This window comes from Macaca thibetana, chromosome 13, assembly GCF_024542745.1.
Source record: "Macaca thibetana thibetana isolate TM-01 chromosome 13, ASM2454274v1, whole genome shotgun sequence".
Classification (NCBI taxonomy): domain Eukaryota; kingdom Metazoa; phylum Chordata; class Mammalia; order Primates; family Cercopithecidae; genus Macaca; species Macaca thibetana.
Window position 1 is genome coordinate 79,758,347 of NC_065590.1, and position 19,340 is coordinate 79,777,686.

Below are 19,340 nucleotides of genomic sequence, written 5' to 3' on the forward strand. Positions count from 1 at the left end.
GGACTTGGGGAAGAGTTATATAGAGTAATATACACAAAAGAGCATTGTAAACTGAAAAGCAGTGTGAAAAATTGATAGACAAGAGGAAAGGACATTCAAAAATCAAAGGACAGAATAATACAAAGCTAATAAGAATAAGATGTCTGGCCAGGCACAGTGGCTCACACCTGTAATCCCAGCAATTTGGGAGGCCAAGGTGGGAGGATCACTTGGGCCCAGGAGTCCAGGACCTCTACAAAAAAATTTTGACCAGATGCAGTGGCTCACGCCTGTAATCCCAGCACTTTGGGAGGCCGAGGCGGGCGGATCACCTGAGGTCAGGAGTTCCAGACCAGCCTGGTCAACATGGTGAAACCCCATCTCTACTAAAAATACAAAAATTAGCCAGGTGTGGTGGCAGCTGCCTGTAATCCCAGCTGCACAGGAGGCTGAGGAAGGAGAATCGCTTGAACCTGGGAAGCAGAGGTTGCAGTGAGCCGAGATCGTGGGGGACAGGAGTGACACTATGTCAAAAAAAAAAAAATTAGCCACGTGTGGTGGCAAGCACCTGTAGGCCCAGCTGCTGGGGTCACTGAGGTGGGAGGATCTCCTGAGCCCAGGAGGTCAAGGCTGCAGTGAGATGTGATCACACCACTGCACTCCAGCCTGGGTGACAGAGCGAGACTCTGCCTCAAAAAGTAAATTAATTAATTAAATAAATCATGGTCCTACCACTTACAAACGGTGTATGTGAACTTGGGCAAATTACTTAATCTTTTTGGGCTTCCATTCCTCCATCTGTAAAAGGGGGATAATAGCATCTACCTCAGTGTTATGAGGTAAAATGAGATTATGCTTGTCAGGCACTTATCAAAATGCCTATTCTATGGTAAGTACTTGTTAAAGGCAAGCTCTTATTATTTTATTCCCTACCTCACTTAATAAAACAATCTAGTGAGGTACATATTGTAGAGAAAGCAGAATTGATTATGGAAATCAGGAAGGCTTCACAGAGGGTGTGGCATTTGGACAATAGAAGGAAATTAGAACACAGGCCGGGCATGATGGCTCACATCTGTAATCCCAGCACTTCGGGAGGCCAAGGCAAGTGGATCACTTGAGGTCAGGAGTTCAAGACCAGCCTGGGCAATATGGTGAAACCCTGTCTCTACCAAAAATACAAAAAAATTAGCCGGGCACGATAGCGCACGCCTGTGGCCTCAGCTATTTGGGAGGCTGAGGCAGGAGAATCCTTGAGCCTAAGAAACAGAGGTTGCAGTGAGCTGAGATTGTGACACTGTACTCCAGCCTGGGGGACAGAGTGAGACTCCATCAAAAAAAAAAAAAAAAGAAAAAGAAAAAGAAGGAAATTAGAACAGAAAATAGTTGTGCTCTCTCCACAGTTGAAGACAAAAAAAAAAGAAAGAGATTTGTGCTCATTGCTCAGCAAGCTGTCTCTTGAATATGTAATTTAAACATTTCTTTGCCCTAACGGAAAAATTGGAAATGAAATCCTCCTTCAGTCTCTCAAAATAAGATGATGTCATGATGCAGGTAGGGCTGCATGCCCAGGATTGGGCAAAGCGATAAAGCAGGAGGATCAGCAACGGTTGATGAGGAGCCCTCAGCCCTTCTAACCTAATATAATGAAGAGTTAGAGGATCATAGTGATGGTGGTGTGGCTATTTTCTGGCTTGAGGATTTGGAGAAAAAGAGCCTTTTTATTTCTGACTTTGGAGATAGGTGAGTTTGGAGTGAAAAGTGTCAATGTTTTAAGCCAGAACTCTAGTATCCAAATAATTAATCAAACAATTGGGGCAGAAGAAAAGCAGAATAAATGTTTTGTTTTCGAGGAAGGAAACCCTTCATAACAGAACTAGTCCCTTAGGACCAGAGCTACTGTTGGAAGGGTCAGATCCAGTCAGAATAATTCACCTGGATAACTTCTAACTTGAGTTTCTGTGAAGTGGGTAGTTAAGAAGAAAAGAAAGTGGGATTGTTCATCCTGAGTCTCAACTCGTACTCCCCCTATCTTGAACTCTCACTGTCTCACCCTTTCCTGCCAAATAAGCCCAAACTCCTTTGCCTGGCTTTAAAGACTTCCTTAGCTGGCCGTTTTTCCTGCCTTACCCCTTCTATTCTACTATTTATAAGGTATAATAGTTTCAAATAAACTAAATTACTGTTTCTTGTCCAGAACTTGCCTTTGCTCATTGCCATTCCTTCCATCTCAGATAACTTCCTACTCAACTGCATTCATTCTTCAAAGCTTAATTTTGATAATTTAAGCATAAAATTCTCTCAGGCTTCTCCAAACTATTGCAGTATTTTATACATACTTTAATAGGACTTTTCCTATTTTACACCATCTTATTAGACCTGGAGGCAGGATCTATGGTTTGTTTTTTGTCTCTCAGCCCCTGGCCATGTGCCTTGATCAATAAGGTGCTCAAAAACTATTAATTGAATGAATGGCTAACAACCAAAACTTACCAGACTAATTGAATTTATTTCAGTAGTAGACCTGGGAACAAGGAGGCCATTGCAGAGATTCATTCATACAGTTGACTTAGCACACTGCCTCTTAGTGCATTTGCATATGAGTCTCTGGAAACACATTGTTCTCACAGTCCAGGATCTGAAGGCCTTGGAGACCAGGATGGGCTACAGGCATCTCTTTGTTTTGAGGATAGAATCATGACAGAGACAGGTGGATCACGAGGTCAGGAGATCGAGACCATCCTGGCTAACACGTTGAAACCCCGTCTCTAATAAAAAAAATACAAAAAACTAGCCGGGCGTGGTGGCGGGCGCCTGTAGTCCCAGCTGCTCGGAGGCTGAGGCAGGAGAATGGCATGAACCTGGGAGGCGGAGCTTGCAGTGAGCTGAGATCCGACCACTGCACTCCAGCCTGGGGGACAGAGCGAGACTCCGTCTCAAAAAAAAAAAGAATCATGACAGAAAGAAAATTGACCAGAATTACACTAGAATTAATAGAACTAGAAATGCTTTTGGTATTCTAGACTAGCACATGGGTTTGTTTTTACCCCTTTGCCTCTGCAGGATGGAGCTGCAAAGGTGACTTGCATGGCTTGGTCCCAGAACAATGCCAAATTTGCTGTCTGCACAGTGGACCGAGTGGTCTTGCTGTATGATGAACATGGAGAACGGAGAGATAAATTCTCCACCAAACCAGCTGACATGAAGGTAAACAGTGTATTCACGTGTACCTTAACCTGTTGGTGGGGTCTCACAACCCTGGAAGACCTAGTCTGCCTCCTAGCCATCGGCATAGGAAATGGTGCACCCCACCTTTTTCTCAGTATAAATCCTCAAGCTCCCTTAGGAGCACACATATACCTTTTTTTTTCTCTTTTTTCTTTCATGTGTGCTCATTACTTCTTTTTCTTTTTCTTTCTTTCTTTTTTTTTTGTTAGTATGGCAGGAAGAGCTATATGGTGAAGGGCATGGCTTTTTCTCCTGATTCCACTAAAATTGCCATAGGACAGACTGACAACATCATCTATGTCTACAAGATTGGAGAAGATTGGTGAGGATAGAGATTGGGAGATGCGATTGCCCGGGAAAGAAGGGGAAGGCAAGAGAAATGCCTCACTGGGGAGGGGAAATAAAGAGGATGAGAAGCCAAGCTTGACCGTTGAAGGCAGAGACTTTCTGGAGTCTGTTGTTGCTTTTCTGCCTTCGCCTGTCCCACGTGTTCTGCAGTCCCATCCCTGGAGGAAACAGTCCAAGATCAACAGCAGGCCCTGTGAGATCCTGGAAGCCCAGAGTGATGTCGCATCTTTGTTATTGTTCTGAAACTTCTTAGGCTGCCTTATATGCCTCCCTTCAGGGCTCCTACAGAGTAGTCAGAAACACTAGTGGGCCAGGGAAGAAATCTGCTCTTTCTTCTCTTCCCTCAGCATCATTTTTGGCAATTTGTTTATGGAAGTGGTTTTTAATATGTTTCCCCTCCTTTTGTTTGGCAGGGGTGACAAGAAAGTCATCTGCAACAAGTTCATCCAGACGGTAAAGTTCAGACCAGTCACTGGAAGCTTAGGATGAACAAACATATATCAATATATCTACTTATAAATACAGCCAGGAGTTGCATTTCTAACATCTGAATGTGACTTTTCCTACTGCAAGGATGGTGCTTCGTGGCTGTACACGGTCATCTGCTGTCTTCCTTAGAGCCCTGTTGTGTCCCTTCCGTATAGGAGATTGACGTGGTGGTGTGTGGTGGGGTGTTGAAGTTGTTATAAATGTGTTGGCACACACAGATGGGGTTATCCTTTTTATCATTTCCTTTCACACAGAGTGCTGTCACTTGTCTGCAGTGGCCCGCAGAGTACATCATTGTCTTTGGGCTGGCTGAAGGGAAGGTAAAAGAGGGAAGGGAAACACAAGAGAGGGGGTGGTAGGGATAATGGTTCTGGAGAGAGGAATATGGTTCACCCTCTTTCTTAGGATCAAGTTGTATGCTGGGGAGAATGCATAGGGACCAGTTTTGTGGGATAGTTTTTCCTTTTTTTCTTAAGGCCTAGTTAAATTTAAAATAGCCTAACCATACTTCTGTCATTTTTCCATTTTCAGGTTCGTTTAGCAAACACCAAAACTAATAAATCATCTACCATCTATGGGACAGAGTCTTACGTGGTGTCCCTGACAACAAAGTGAGTGAAGAGGAGTAGTATCACAAGAGTCTGGAAGTGTTAGAAAAACGCTGTGGGGAAATATGGACTGCAAGACCATAGTATGAAAGGCAGGAGAACTGGTAGCAGGAACCACAGACAGGGTTGTGTTTGACAGAGAAAGGGGCTTTCTTGGTGAGATAAAATAATCTCTTCCTATATTTCTCTCCTTTCTCCTTTTTTAGTTGCTCTGGGAAAGGAATTCTCTCTGGTCATGCAGATGGTACCATTGTTAGGTATTTCTTTGATGATGAAGGCTCTGGAGAGTCACAGGTATGAATAAAGAATGTTGTGGGAGGCTGACGTGGGTGGATTGCTTGAGTCTAGGAGTTTGAAACCAGCCTGGGCAACACAGTGAAACCCTGTCTCTACCAAAAAAAAAAAAAAAAAAAAAAAAATACAAAAATTAGTTGGGCATGGTGGCGTGGGCCTGTAATCCCAGCTACTTAGGAAGCTAAAGTGGGAGGATCACTTGAGCCCAGGAGGCTGAGGCTGCAGTGAGCTGAAATAGCACCACTGCACTACAGCCTGGGTGACAGAACAAGACCCTGTCTCAGAAAAAAAAAAAAAAAAAAAAAAAAAGGATGCTGTGGGATAGGGGATAAGGAAATTCCAGGAACCCTCCTAGAGGAGGTTGGACTTCTAAGGCATTTGGATTGAGGTACTAAGGGAGGAAGCTAGAGGAGTGAGACCTCAGGGACAGAGACAAAGTTGGATGTGGCCACTGAAAGGATTTGTGTTTAGGAGCCTGGAGCTTACTACTTATAAGAAGGGATGACTCAGGTGGAAGGGACTTTGAGACAAAGGGAAATAAAAACTCTTAGGGTAATGAAAAGTGAAAATTATTCCTATTTGTGTAAAATATATATAATATATATTTATGTATGTGGATTCATAGAAACAAGAGTTAACAGTTTACTCTGGAGAGGGGAAAGGAAAAAGATGGAGAATAAAAAGGAAACTTTCATGTTACTCTATATAATTCTGTATTGTTTGAATCATTTACATTAAGAATTACTTGTGGGCTGTGCACAGTTGTGCATGCCTGTAATCCCAGCACTTTGGGAGGCCAAGGCGGGTGGATCACCTGAGGTCAGGAGTTCGAGACCAGCCTGACGAACAAGGTGAAACCCTGTCTCTAATAGATACAAAAAAATTAGCTGGGCCTGGTGGCACATGCCTATAATCCCAGCTATTTGGGAGGCTGAGGCAGGAGAATCACTTGAACCTGGGAGGCAGAGGTTGCAGTAAGCCAAGATCGCATGCCATTGTACTCCAGACTGGGCAACAAGAGGGAAACGCCGTCTTAAAAAAAAGAATTACTTGTATAAGCCGGGCACAGTGGCTTACTCCTGTAATCCCAGCACTTTGAGAGGCTGAGGCGGGTGGATCACCTGAGGTCAGGAGTTCGAGACCAGCCTGGCCAACATGGTGAAACCCCATCTCTACTAAAAATATAAAAGTTAGCCAGGTGTGGTGGCATGTGCCTGAAATCCCAGCTACTCGGGAGACTGAGGCAGGAGAATCGGTTGAACCCAGGAGGCGAAGGTTGCAGTGAGGTGGAATGCGCCACTGCACTCTAGCCCAGGTGACAGAGTGAGACTCCATCTCAAAAAAAAAAGAGAGAGAATTACTTGTATAATAATTAAATTTAACCCTCCTTAAAAAAAGAAGCCCTATGCTCTTTGTGGGCCTAGATGCTGTTGGTTAATGTGTAGGATGTCTCCGTTTTGGAGGAGCTTTACCAGGTATATATTTAAAATTTCCAATACGTGCCGGGCACGGTGGCTCATGCCTGTAATCCCAGCACTTTGAGAGGCCGAGAATCACAAGGTCAGGAGTTCAAGACCAGCCTGACCAACATGGTGAAACCCCATCTCTACTAAAAATACAAAAATTAGCCTGGTGTGGTGGCACACACCTGTAATCCCAGCTACTCAGGAGGCTGAGGCAGGAGAATCGCTTGAACCCGGGAGGCAGAGGTTGCAGCAAGCCGAGATCGCGCCACTGCATTCCAACCTGGGCAACAGAGTGAGAGTCTGTCTCAAAAAAAAAAAAAAAGAAAAAAAAGAAAATTCCAATATACAAGCATTTTGAGGTTTTTCTAGAGCACAAGGTCAACAAGTGTTTGCACAGGGGTGTGTGTGTGTGTGTGTGTGTGTGTGTGTGTGACAATTTGTGAAGAGTTCAGGATTAGGATGTGTTGGGATAGGAAAATGTTGGAAGAGACTTCTGCAGGGTATGATGGTCAGAGTGAAGGTACCAGGTGTTGAGAATGAGGAATTTTTCGGGTGGAGTCTTCGGAGAGTGATTGAAACCCTCTACTTCTGTCTTAGGGGAAGTTGGTTAACCACCCGTGTCCACCCTATGCCTTGGCATGGGCAACCAATAGCATTGTGGCTGCGGGCTGTGATCGGAAGATTGTAGCCTATGGAAAAGAAGGCCACGTGCTACAAACTTTTGATTATAGCCGTGACCCTCAGGAGCGGGAGTTCACCACAGCTGTAGCAAGTCCTGGGGGCCAGTCTGTTGTGCTAGGAAGTTATGACAGGTGAGTCCCCTTTCCAGTTTTATCTTCTGCCTGCTTTCTCTGTGAACACTCTGCTTTAGCCAAATTATTCTGAGCCAGAGTGGGAGACTGGAGCAGAATCAAATGTATGTATGTAATTCATGCGCTTTCCTCTTCCTGCTCCCTCCATCCATTGGTGTGCTGGCAGTTCCAAAACGTCCTGGGCTCTTGTTTTGTCTCTGTGCCTCTCCCTGCACTTCCATAGCAAAATTCATCTCTATTTTCTGTTTCCATTGCCCTCTTTGAGACCGCTTAGAGTTTCTCACATTATATTACAGTTTGTTGTTTGCAAACTGTTGTTGTGTAGCCAGATAGATGGCTGAATCAGAGTCCTATAGAAGGCGGCTTATTATTCATCTTTTTATCTCCAGTGCCTAGATTAGCATCTACATGCTTTATATCTAAGATATGCTCAGATGTTTGGCGAATGAATGAATGAATGATGGAACAGCAGATAAACAGCCATGTTCCAGGTCTTGTCATTTCTCTGGCATGTGTTTAACTCCAGCTTTGTCAGTCCTGTGTTTCTACCCCCTTCAATCTTATGTCTCCTTGTGTTCTCTTCTTTCTTCACTGACTCCTAGCATTTATCTCCTTGTTGCATATTTTTTTTGCTTCTAGTAGCTTATTTTTCTCACCTGCCCTGGTCTTTTTGTTTTCTCTGCTCCCCTCACACTTATTCTATTTTAGTTTTGCCTTGATTTTCCCAGCTTATTTCCTGTGCACCTTTATATCCTCTCCTGCTAGACTGCCTAGCTTGTCTGTTCTTTTTATTTCCTTTCTCTTCTGATATAGCAAGACTAATTTCCTTTGCTTATAAGCCCATTTGCACTCTTTAGCTCAGCCTTGATCTCTTCTAAAAGCCACATACTTTATTTCAGGCTTCGGGTGTTCAACTGGAGCCCTCAAAGAAGCATCTGGGAAGAGGCAAAGCCCAAGGAGATTGCCAATTTATACACCATCACTGCCTTGGCCTGGAAGCGGGATGGCTCACGGCTCTGTGTGGTATGTTACTAGTAATCCCTTTCTGGATTGGTGACTTTCACCAAACTAGAAAAAAATCCTGCCTTATCCTAAAGCACTCTTCCCTGACACTAGAAAATCTCCTCTTTCCTTTTGACCCTAACCTAAAATTCTGGCGTTAAAGGCAGGAAAGAGAAATTTATACTTTATTGGAGGTCACAAAAGAGACAAAAAATTGTGTGTAGGCAGGGCTAGTTTCTCCCTTTTATCCCATTAATATGTTGTGCCCTTGAGTCCAATGATTGTAGCCTGTTTCCTTATGGTAATTCCAAAAACTGCCAGGTCTTTCACTGCCAACTCTTCTCTAGACTCTAGAGCCTAGGTTTTGAGGATGTCTCTAGATACTCTCCCCATGCCAGTGTACTATGTGTGTGACCTTTTATGCTGTCACTTTCCCTTCTAGGGCACACTATGTGGTGGGGTGGAACAGTTTGACTGCTGTCTCCGAAGGAGTATTTACAAGAACAAGTTTGAGTTGACATATGTGGGACCTAGCCAGGTAAGCAGGATGGTAGCCTACTGCACTGAGACTTTGCGTGGCTCATTCATCCTTATAACATTTCCCTGCCTCTGGCCACAGCCGTAGTTCAAATTTCATCTTCATCCCTCTGGAAGAGCTGTTCTGGGCAACAGAATATGTCAGGGCAACACCTTGGTAACTTTCCTGCTGTAGTTCTTGCAGCTTATCGTAAGAGAAGTTTTGACGGGGCGCGGTGGCTCATGCCTGTAATCCCAGCACTTTGGGGGGCCGAGGTGGGCAGATCACGAGGTCAGGAGATCGAGACTATCCTGGCTAACATGGTGAAACCCCGTCTTTACTAAAAATACAAATAAATTAGCCAGGCGTGGTGGCGGGCGCCTGTAGTCCCAGCTACTTGGAAGGCTGAGGCAGGAGAATGGTGTGAACCTGGGAGGTGGAGGTTGCAATGAGCCAAGATCCTGCCACTGCACTCCAGCCTGGGTGACAGAGCAAGACTCTGTCTCAAAAAAAGAAAAAGAAAAGTTTTAAGCACCAGGCGTAAGGTGTGCAGATTGCCACTTAAGCCTTCCTGGCTTAAAACTTTACTGTCTACACACTGGCATTTGGGCAATTGGATAAATAGGATTATAAATGTGAACTCTGTTGTTTTAAGGCCTCTGAGCTCACTGTGTATGATGTTGCAAGCTAAAAATTTCTCAGTTCCTGGGCCCACTTTTCTCTTTTTTCTACCTCTGTTCTTCCATTTATTATACATTGGTTTCTTCATTCTTTTATTCTTTCCAGAAACATTTATTCATTCTCTACTTTGTGTCAGCAGTGTTAGGCATTGGGAATACACAGATAATTATCTGTAAGACATTGTCCCTTGATCGAGGAGATCATTATAACAGAGGACACAGACATATCAAAAAATAATATTAGCCAGATGCAGTGGCACATGCCTGTAGTCTCAGCTACTCAGGAGGCCGAGACAGGAGGATTGCTTGAACCCAGGAGTTCAAGGCCAGCCTAAGCAACATACTGAGACCCTGTCAGTCAGTCAGTCAACCGATCAATACGTACACTGTGATCAGTGATATGTAAGGTTTGTACAAAGACTATGAGAACATAGAATGATTGGTTTTACCCAGTGGAACTTTCAGAATTATATAAATTGTGAGCGTCAAAAGAGATAATATAGGAAAGCATTTCATAAATAGTAAATCCCCATATAAACGTAAGATATCATTACTATCAACAATATCCTAGACCCAGGGAGGAAACAAGGTATTAGCTTTGTTTAGCACTGTGGAGGTAGGCAAAGGGCATCGTTGTTCACCCTTCTTTTGGGCTGGGGAAGCCTAAGGGCTCAGACTTGTCCTTTACCAAGGTGATTGTGAAGAACCTGTCATCAGGAACCCGAGTGGTGCTCAAGTCACACTATGGCTATGAGGTGGAAGAGGTGAAAATCCTAGGAAAGGAACGTTACTTGGTGGCCCACACATCAGACACACTGCTGCTGGGGGACCTGAACACTAATCGGCTTAGTGAGGTAGGAACCAAAATTGATGGTAGGGTGGGGAATAGGGCATCTTGGCTTAATACTTGTGGGGACCCAAAATCCCTTCTGTCCGTGAGAAGTTCTAACATTCTGGTGTAGGGGACCTGGTTTCAGGGAAGGAGACCCAGGAGGTTATAATCTCAGAGTATGAATCACCATATTTGGACTGTTTTTATGCCATCTCTCAGAAACATCTCTCTGGTTTCTCTCAGGGACCAGAGCAAATTCTGATATAGCACCTCTTTTGTGTAGTGCCAAAGCCTATGTAAATATGATCGTTCCGCTTCCCAACCTGTCATTCTTTCGGCATTATCTTGGGTATTTATCCACGTTGCTTCTTAAGTCTTCTCCCATTGCAGATAGCCTGGCAAGGATCTGGTGGCAATGAGAAGTATTTCTTTGAAAATGAGAATGTGAGTAGAACTTGATTCACTATCACCATCTCGATAAGCCTCCTTCTAGCTTCTGTGTCATAAAGATGGCAAGTTGCAAGGGATAGGGAAACAGCAGATAAATGGGAGGATGAAATTGGTAGGGTAAGAGAGCAAGGAGAAAAGTGGTAGTCACCTGGAACTGACAGTACATCTCCCACTACTGTTTTTCTTCATGTAGCCTTTCTACCATATAACAACTCCATTTTTCCCAGGTATGCATGATCTTCAATGCCGGAGAGCTAACCCTGGTGGAATATGGGAATAATGACACCTTGGGTTCCGTACGCACTGAATTCATGAACCCCCACCTCATCAGGTACCCTCACAAGATCCTCTAAATCCCTGAAACCCAAAATAATTCCTTTTGGACTCCTAAATTCTGCGTCCTCCAGTTAATCTAAAAGATTCAGCCAGGCGTGATGGCTCACGCCTATAATCCCAGCACTTTGGGAGGCAGAGGCAAGCAGATTACTTGAGTCAAGGAGTTCAAGAGCAGCCTGGGCAACATGGTAAAACCCCCTCTCTACTAAAAATACAAAAAATTATCCAGGCATGGTGGCACACCCCTGTAGTCCCAGTTACTCAGGAGGCTGAGGTGGGAGAATCACCTGGAGCTTAGGAAGTTGAAGTTGTAGTGAGCCGTGATCACACCACTGCACTACAGCTTTGGCAACCAGAGTGAGACCCTGTCTCAAAATAAATAAATAAATAAAAGCTTCATCCCATATGGTACTTCAGAGCCTTTAATAAACATCCCAGCTACCTCAGCCCATTTTGCCTTACCTCGCCCTTCATGTTTCAGTGTTCGTATTAATGAGAGGTGTCAGCGAGGAACAGAAGATAATAAGAAATTGGCTTATCTTATTGATATTAAGACTATTGCTATAGGTGAGTAAGACTCTCTCATAATTTTAATAACAAAATAGATGTTTATATCACACTTCCATACCACAGGATTGTGTTCAGTGGGGAATGCAGGAATCTGAGAAGCACCAGGTAAATAGTAACCCCACATGTACAGTGGATATATATGAAATGTTTAAGTCAATATGTGTGCATCTGTACCTGGATATCTAGATATAAAAACAAAGGTGCAGGCCAGGCATAGTTACTCATGCTTGTAATACCAGCAGTTTGGAAGGGCAAGGCAGGAGGATCATTTGAGCCCAGTAGTTCAAGGCTGCAGTGAGCCATGATTGTGCCACTGCACTCCAGCCTAGATGATGGAGTAAGACCCCATCTCTTAAAACAAAAACAAAAACAAATCCCAAAGGTCCATATAATTATTCATGTTCTCTAGACATATATCTTAGGGTTGGCAAATTGTGAGTGGTAGAGAAGGCCCATTAAATTTATGAATTTTCCTGTTTAGACTTCATAGAATCATAGACTGTTAGAACTGGAAGAGGTCTTATTTTTTGTATAGTTTATCATTGGTAACTAATAATGACAGAAACTTTTTTGCATTTCACAATTATCATGAAATGTTTCAAGCATAAAAAATAGTATAGATTGCATTACCTATACAATGTAGCTGTTAAAAATGGGGCTCTGGGCCAGGCACAGTGGCTCACACCTGTAATCCCACCACTTTGGGAGGCTGAGGCGGGCGGGTTGCTTGAGCTCAGGAGTTTGAGATCAGCCTAGGCAACGTGGTGAGACTCTGTCTCTATGAAAAAAGAAATTAATTAAATTAAAAAAAAAAAAAAAAAGAATGGGGCTCTGGAGTCAAACCATCTCACTTCTCTACCTGTGTGATCTTAGGAAGTTACTTCATCTTTCTAATATCTCAGTTTCCTACAAAATAGGGATAAAAATAGTACCTACTTTATATGAAATACACTTATCCCTGGTACATAGTAATAAATGTTAGCTATTAATAATAATGATATTTTTCTTGCTTTGACAGTACATATATTAAAATTGGAATGATAAAGAGAAGATTAGCATGGCCCCATGCAAGGATGACACACAAATTTATGAAGCTTTCCACTTTAAACCAATTTTTTTGAAAGAAGATATTATCACTTGTTTATTCATACCCAGTTCTGTCAAATCCTGATATTTTGTTATATTTACGTTGAATCATTTTATATCCTCCCTCTTATTGATGGGCATTTAAGTTGCTGATTTTTCACTATTACAGTGATTTGGTTCTCTGAGTTCCACGCCTAGAATGGAACTGCTAAATCATAGAGGACCTGTGTCTTCAACTTCACTAAATATTTCCAAATTGTTCTCTAAAAAAGTTATACCAATTTCTATTCCCACCAGCAGTTAGAGTTTCTATTGTCCGACATCTTCTGTAATACTTGAAATTGCCTGACTTCATAATTTGGCTTAAACATGATCTATATAAAATTATATCTCTATATTAATTTCATATATAATAATTATTGACCATTTATATTTCTTCTTCTGTGAATTGCTAGTTCCTATCTCTTATCCATTTTTAAAATCAGAGTGTCTCGGCCGGGCGCCGGTGGCTCAAGCCTGTAATCCCAGCACTTTGGGAGGCCGAGACGGGCGGATCACGAGGTCAGGAGATGGAGACCATCCTGGCTAACACGATGATACCCTGTCTCTACTAAAAAAATACAAAAAACTAGCCGGGCGAGGTGGCGGGCGCCTGTAGTCCCAGCTACTCGGCAGGCTGAGGCAGGAGAATGGCATGAACCTGGGAGGCGGAGCTTGCAGTGAGCCGAGATCTGGCCACTGCACTCCAGCCTGGGCAACAGAGCAAGACTCCGTCTCAAAAAAAAAAAAAAAAGTCCGGGCGCGGTGGCTCAAGCCTGTAATCCCAGCACTTTGGGAGGCCGAGACGGGCGGATCACGAGGTCAGGAGATCGAGACCATCCTGGGTAACACAGTGAAACCCCGTCTCTACTAAAAATACAAAAACTTAGCCGGGCGAGGTGGCAGGCGCCTGTAGTCCCAGCTACTCGGGAGGCTGAGGCAGGAGAATGGTGTGAACCCGGGAGGCGGAGCTTGCAGTGAGCTGAGATCCAGCCACTGCACTCCAGCCTGGGTGACAGAGCGAGACTCCGTCTCAAAAAAAAAAAAAAAAAAAAAAAAAAAAAAAAATCAGTGTCTCTTCCTCATTGATTTGAAGTCTTTGCATATGCTTGTTTAGACTTTGGTGGTTATTTGCATTGCAGATATTTTTGCCTTAGCCTGTGGCTTGTCTTTTCTCTTCTTTTGGGAGTCTTTCACTGTTCAGACATTTTCACTTTAAAATAGTCCATTTTTTTCACTTAAAAAAAATTAGTTTGAGGCCGGACACAGTGGCTTACGCCTGTAATCCCAGCACTTTGGGAGGCCAAGGCAGGCGGATCACTTGAGGTCAGGAGTTCGAGAATAGCCTGGCCAATATGGTGAAACCCCATCTCTGCTAAAAATGCAAAAATTAGCCGGGCATGGTGGAGGGCACCTGTAATCCCAGCTACTCGGGAGGCTAAGGCAGGAGAATTGCTTGAACCGGGGAGGCAGAGATTGCAGTGAGCTGAGATTGCGCCACTGCGCTCCAGCCTGGGCAATAAGAGTGAAACTCTGTCTCCAAAAAAAAAAAAAAAAGTGTGTGTGTGTGTGTATATATATATAGTTTGTGATGCTTTAGGTCTTATTTAAGAAATCCTCCATCCTGGCTAACACGGTGAAACCCCGTCTCTACTAAAAATACAAAAAACTAGCCGGGCATGGTGGCGGCGCCTGTAGTCCCAGCTACTTGGGAGGCTGAGGCAGGAGAATGGCGTGAACCCGGAAGGCGGAGCTTGCAGTGAGCTGAGATCCGGCCACTGCACTCCAGCCTGGGGAGACAGAGCGAGACTCCGTGAAATCCTTTCCTATTCCCTCCTATATTTTAACATTTTTAAATTTTGCTTTTCACCTGGAATTTGTTTTATGTATAATGTGGGTAGGGATCTAATTTTATTTTATTTTTCCATATGTTTAACCATTTGTTGAAAGTCCATTCTTCACGCTCTAATTTGTAATGCAATCTGTCATAAATCAAGTTTCCATATACATATGAGTCTATTCTTAAAGTAGTTGCACATTTCATGAATATTATATTTCACATGAGGTTTCTGCACTCAGAAATGTAGGTATCTATAATGGAAACAATAATGTAGACCAAGAGGCCTAAGATTCCAGCAGCAAAAATGAGTTGTGAGAACTTGGACAAGCAATTTCACTCCGTAGGTCTCATTTTTTTTTTTTTTTTTTTTTTTTTTTTGAGATGGAGTCTTGCTCTGTTGCCCAGGCTGGAGTGCAGTGGCCGGATCTCAGCTCACTGTAAGCTCCGCCTCCCAGGTTTACGCCATTCTCCTGCCTCAGCCTCCTGAGTAGCTGGGACTACAGGCGCCCGCCACCTCGCCCGGCTAGTTTTTTTTTTTTGTATTTTTTAGTAGAGACGGGGTTTCACCGGGTTAGCCAGGATGGTCTCGATCTCCTGACCTTGTGATCCGCCCGTCTCGGCCTCCCAAAGTGCTGGGATTACAGGCTTGAGCCACCGCGCCCGGCTGGTCTCATTTTCAATGTATGTAAAATGACAGAGTTCAAGGCCAGGTATGGTGGCTCATGTCTGTAATCCCAGTACTTTGAGAGGCCGAGGCGGGTGGATCACCTGAGGTCAGGAGTTCGAGACCAGCCTGACCAATGTGGTGAAACCCTATCTCTACTAAAAATACAAAAATTAACTGGGCATGGTGGCGGGTACCTATAATCCCAGCTACTCAGGAGGCTGAGGCAGGAGAATCGCCTGAATCTGAGAGGCGGAGGTTACAGTGAGCCAAGATGGTGCCACTGCATTCCAGCTGGGTAAGAAGAGTGAAACTCTGTCTTGGGGGGAAAAAAAAAGAGTTCCTCTCTTAACTTTTTTGGGCTATCAACCCTTTGGAGTACCTAAAATCGTAGACCTTCTCAGAGAAAAATATATACTATACACACATAATTTTATGTATAATTTCAGGGTTCTCAGGAGTTAGGGTCCTTGCTACTCTAGAACTCTGATTCTTCTTATAATTGGGGCATTAAAATATGGCTTTATCATTTTCCTTTTTTTTTTTTTTTTTGAGACTGTCTTGCTCTGTCGTCCAGGCTGGAGTGCAGTGGCGTGATATTGGCTTACTGCAGCCTCTGCCTCCTGGGTTCAAGCGATTCTCTTGCCTCAGCCTCCCAAGTAGCTGGGACTACAGGCGCCCACCACCACATCCAGCTAATTTTTTTTTTTTTTTTTTTTTTTTTTTTTTTTTTTTTTGAGACGGAGTCTTGCTCTGTAGCCCAGGCTAGAGTGCAGTGGCCGGATCTCAGCTCACTGCAAGCTCCTCCTCCCGGGTTCACGCCATTCTCCGGCCTCAGCCTCCCGAGTAGCTGGAACTACAGGCGCCCGCCACCTCGCCCGGCTAGTTTTTTGTATTTCTTAGTAGAGACGGGGTTTCACCGTGTTATCCAGGATGGTCTCGATCTCCTGACCTCGTGATCCGCCCGTCTCAGCCTCCCAAAGTGCTGGGATTACAGGCTTGAGCCACCGCGCCCGGCCCATCCAGCTAATTTTTTTTGTATTTTTAGTAGAGACAGGGTTTCACCACATTGGCCAGGCTGGTCTCCAAATCCTAACCTCAGGTGATCTGCCCACCTCGGCCTCCCAAAGTGCTGAGATTGCAGGCGTGAGCCACCATGCCCAGCCAATTTTACTTTTTAATTAAAGGAAGATTGTTTCTTATTTTTTATTTTTTTTTATTTTTTGAGACGGAGTCTGGCTCTGTCGCCCGGGCTGGAGTGCAGTGGCCGGATCTCAGCTCACTGCAAGCTCCGCCCCCCGGGTTTACGCCATTCTCCTGCCTCAGCCTCCCGAGTAGCTGGGACTACAGGCGCCCGCCGCCTCGCCCGGCTAGTTTTTTTTTTTTTTGTATTTTTTAGTAGAGACGGGGTTTCACCGTGTTATCCAGGATGGTCTCGATCTCCTGACCTAGTGATCCGCCCGTCTCGGCCTCCCAAAGTGCTGGGATTACAGGCTTGAGCCACCGCGCCCGGCCAGGAAGATTGTTTTTTAAATTGGTCTTCACAATTATAGACAGCAGCGGACATTTGGTCCTTAGCTTAAGCATATATAACAAAGTGAGGCACATTGTTCATTAATAATGGATATCACTAAAACTTATAAGTAGGCTTTGACCAAGAGACTCCCTGAAAGCATCCCAGCCAACCCTAATTGGTCTGCTCTAAATGTGATAGTTTCTGATATTGTCTACAAGATTCAAATCAAACTAAAATATTCATCCTCTGCAGTGACCAGCCTAACTTTAGTCAGAGGTTTGTCTGTGTGCCTTCCCCACCATCCACCCTTGCAGTGCTCTTACACAGTAGGCATTCAAATTTGCAGGTAACTTCTTAGAGCATATGACCATCAAGGTCATTTATTCATCAGCCTTGTCTCACTGCTGTGTTGTATCAGGCTTATCTTTAATGTGCTCAGTGCTGCCTTCGAGGGGATTCGATGAGTAGGAGAAGCCTCTTGCTCAATAGTTCTAGTCTGCTCTGAGGTAACTCCGTAAGTCCCAAAGTGACATTTCTGTGGGTCTGGACCTTTTGAGTTAACAACATAGTTGAACAAAACTTCTACAATTCTAAAAGAGACCCAGCTTCCTACACTTCCTATCAAAATTATGTGTGTTGGCCACACTATGTACATGTGTGGAATCTCTCTTCTTAACCCTGTCTCCTTTATTCTATAGTGGATCTGATTGGTGGCTACAACATTGGCACCGTGAGCCATGAGAGCCGCGTGGATTGGCTGGAACTTAATGAGACTGGACACAAGCTCCTCTTCAGGGACCGGAAACTTCGTGTGAGAAGAGCTACTAAGGCCTTAGGCATTGGCTGGACCACAGAGGGTGTGAGACAAGCTGCTACCAGGAACTGAGGGAGGCAGGATGGAGCATGTTGTCTTTGCTGTGTCATCAGCATAGCAGAAGGCACAGAAGAATCAACATTCTCTGTAGCTGATACCGAAATCCATCCTTTATTACCTCTTTTTTTTTTTTTTTTTTTTGGAGACAGAGTCTCACTCTGTCACCCAGGCTGGAGTGCAGTGGTATGATCTCGCCTCACTGCAATCCCTGCCTCCCAGGTTCAAGCGATTCTCCTGCCTCAGCCTCCCATCTGCCTCAGATGGTGTAGCAGGGACTATAGGCACATGCCACCACACCTAGATAATTTTTGTATTTTTAGTAGAGATGGGTTTTCACCATGTTGGTCAGGCTGGTCTCAAACTCCTGACCTCAGGTGATCTGCCCGCCTCAGCCTCCCAAAGTGCTGTGATTACAGGTGTGAGCCACCACGCCCAGCCATCCTATATTACCTCAGAGGTGATTGTATTATGGCAACAAAGTCAAGAAGGGAGCTTGGAAGTTGGTGTCTCTTACTGTTCACAGTCTGTGCCCTCAGGAAACTTCCTTAACCCTGCATTCCTCCTGCTCATGCCTAGCTGACCTTCACCTAGACCTGCTGTCCAGTGCTTTTCAGCCACACTTATCTGATGGCACGAACTGGCTGGAGGACAGCCTCTTCGTCCCTCATTGATTCTCATCCCAATATGGTAGCACCAGAGTGTTCAACCTCAGATCAAAGAGACAACCTGATGATTTTAATTTCAGTGAAAGCCACATCACAACTTTCCAGATAATTTAATTTTTCTAGTGGCCTGCCATTTGTAATCCAAGCTGGTAACTCTGGCCCAGAGTTATTTCAAGAAGGAAAGTCTGACCTTCACCTAACTTAAAATTCCTGGGATGTAGATCTTTGTTCTGTGGGCCATCTCTTACTTGACCAGAGTTAGGATATACCAGCTCAGCAGAAAGCAGATCAGTAAGCTTTGAAATGCAGCATGAACCTGAGTGGTGGGTTAGCTCACCACATCTCACCATTAAGGAAATAGTCAAAAGCAAGAGACAGCCCCACATCCCCTTCTAATTGTGTTATCTGCCTCTTCTTTCTTCAGTTGCATCTATATGATATTGAAAGCTGCTCTAAGACGATGATCCTCAACTTCTGCTCCTACGTGCAGTGGGTCCCAGGAAGTGATGTGCTGGTAGCTCAGAACCGAAACAGCCTGTGTGTGTGGTACAACATTGAGGCACCTGAGAGAGTCACCATGTTCACTATTAGGGTATGTTGGACACTAGGGGCCCTCAGATGTGATATTGAGCTGATTAATTAGAGCTATGAGGAGACTCTGAAGGCTGCTTGGTTTTCTGTGTCCACCACCCTTAATCTCTGTGATAGAATTGGCAAATGAAGCTTAGACTTATGGACTAACACCCAGAACCATCCTTTTTCAGATTCCTGACATTATATTAGATCCTTGGAGTATGGGTTCATTACAGTGGCCCTGGGAAGTCACCAGGTCATAATATGGAGATCCCTCTAGGCTGGAAATCCCTGATAGGAGAGGCAGTTCTAATGTCATCTCCTTCTGTGCTGATTCTCCGTTATAAGCCATGCAAAGTGCCTTTTTTTCTTAAATTACAGATCAGATCTTCTCTCCTATCCTACCACAACATCACACATAGCCGGTAGTCTTCCAAAATCTGGGGGGAGCCAGAGAAAACAAGAGAGGCAG

General features: G+C 44.3%; 1 protein-coding gene and 1 non-coding gene across 4 annotated transcripts in view; both read left to right on the forward strand.

The window, feature by feature from the left end:
• The window catches only part of IFT172 (intraflagellar transport 172), a 44,827-nt gene that overhangs the window by 1,087 nt on the left and 24,400 nt on the right, over window positions 1-19,340 (forward strand). For 2 of the 3 annotated variants that reach the window (XM_050753246.1, XM_050753247.1), the window contains exons 2-16: window positions 3,043-3,186; window positions 3,417-3,529; window positions 3,969-4,008; window positions 4,299-4,364; window positions 4,576-4,655; window positions 4,859-4,946; window positions 7,010-7,224; window positions 8,124-8,247; window positions 8,669-8,764; window positions 10,116-10,277; window positions 10,646-10,699; window positions 10,933-11,036; window positions 11,523-11,608; window positions 17,455-17,567; window positions 18,720-18,887. In XM_050753246.1, coding sequence (XP_050609203.1) covers window positions 3,043-3,186; window positions 3,417-3,529; window positions 3,969-4,008; window positions 4,299-4,364; window positions 4,576-4,655; window positions 4,859-4,946; window positions 7,010-7,224; window positions 8,124-8,247; window positions 8,669-8,764; window positions 10,116-10,277; window positions 10,646-10,699; window positions 10,933-11,036; window positions 11,523-11,608; window positions 17,455-17,567; window positions 18,720-18,887 — 1,653 coding nt within the window. Of the gene's footprint in view, window positions 1-3,042; window positions 3,187-3,416; window positions 3,530-3,968; window positions 4,009-4,298; window positions 4,365-4,575; window positions 4,656-4,858; window positions 4,947-7,009; window positions 7,225-7,248; window positions 7,716-8,123; window positions 8,248-8,668; window positions 8,765-10,115; window positions 10,278-10,645; window positions 10,700-10,932; window positions 11,037-11,522; window positions 11,609-17,454; window positions 17,568-18,719; window positions 18,888-19,340 lie in introns of those variants that run through there. The other variant, XM_050753248.1, reaches the window with a different exon arrangement.
• On the forward strand, window positions 12,618-12,719 carry LOC126934495 (U6 spliceosomal RNA). Its single transcript, XR_007718968.1, has one exon. It is a non-coding gene; the product is annotated as a U6 spliceosomal RNA (small nuclear RNA).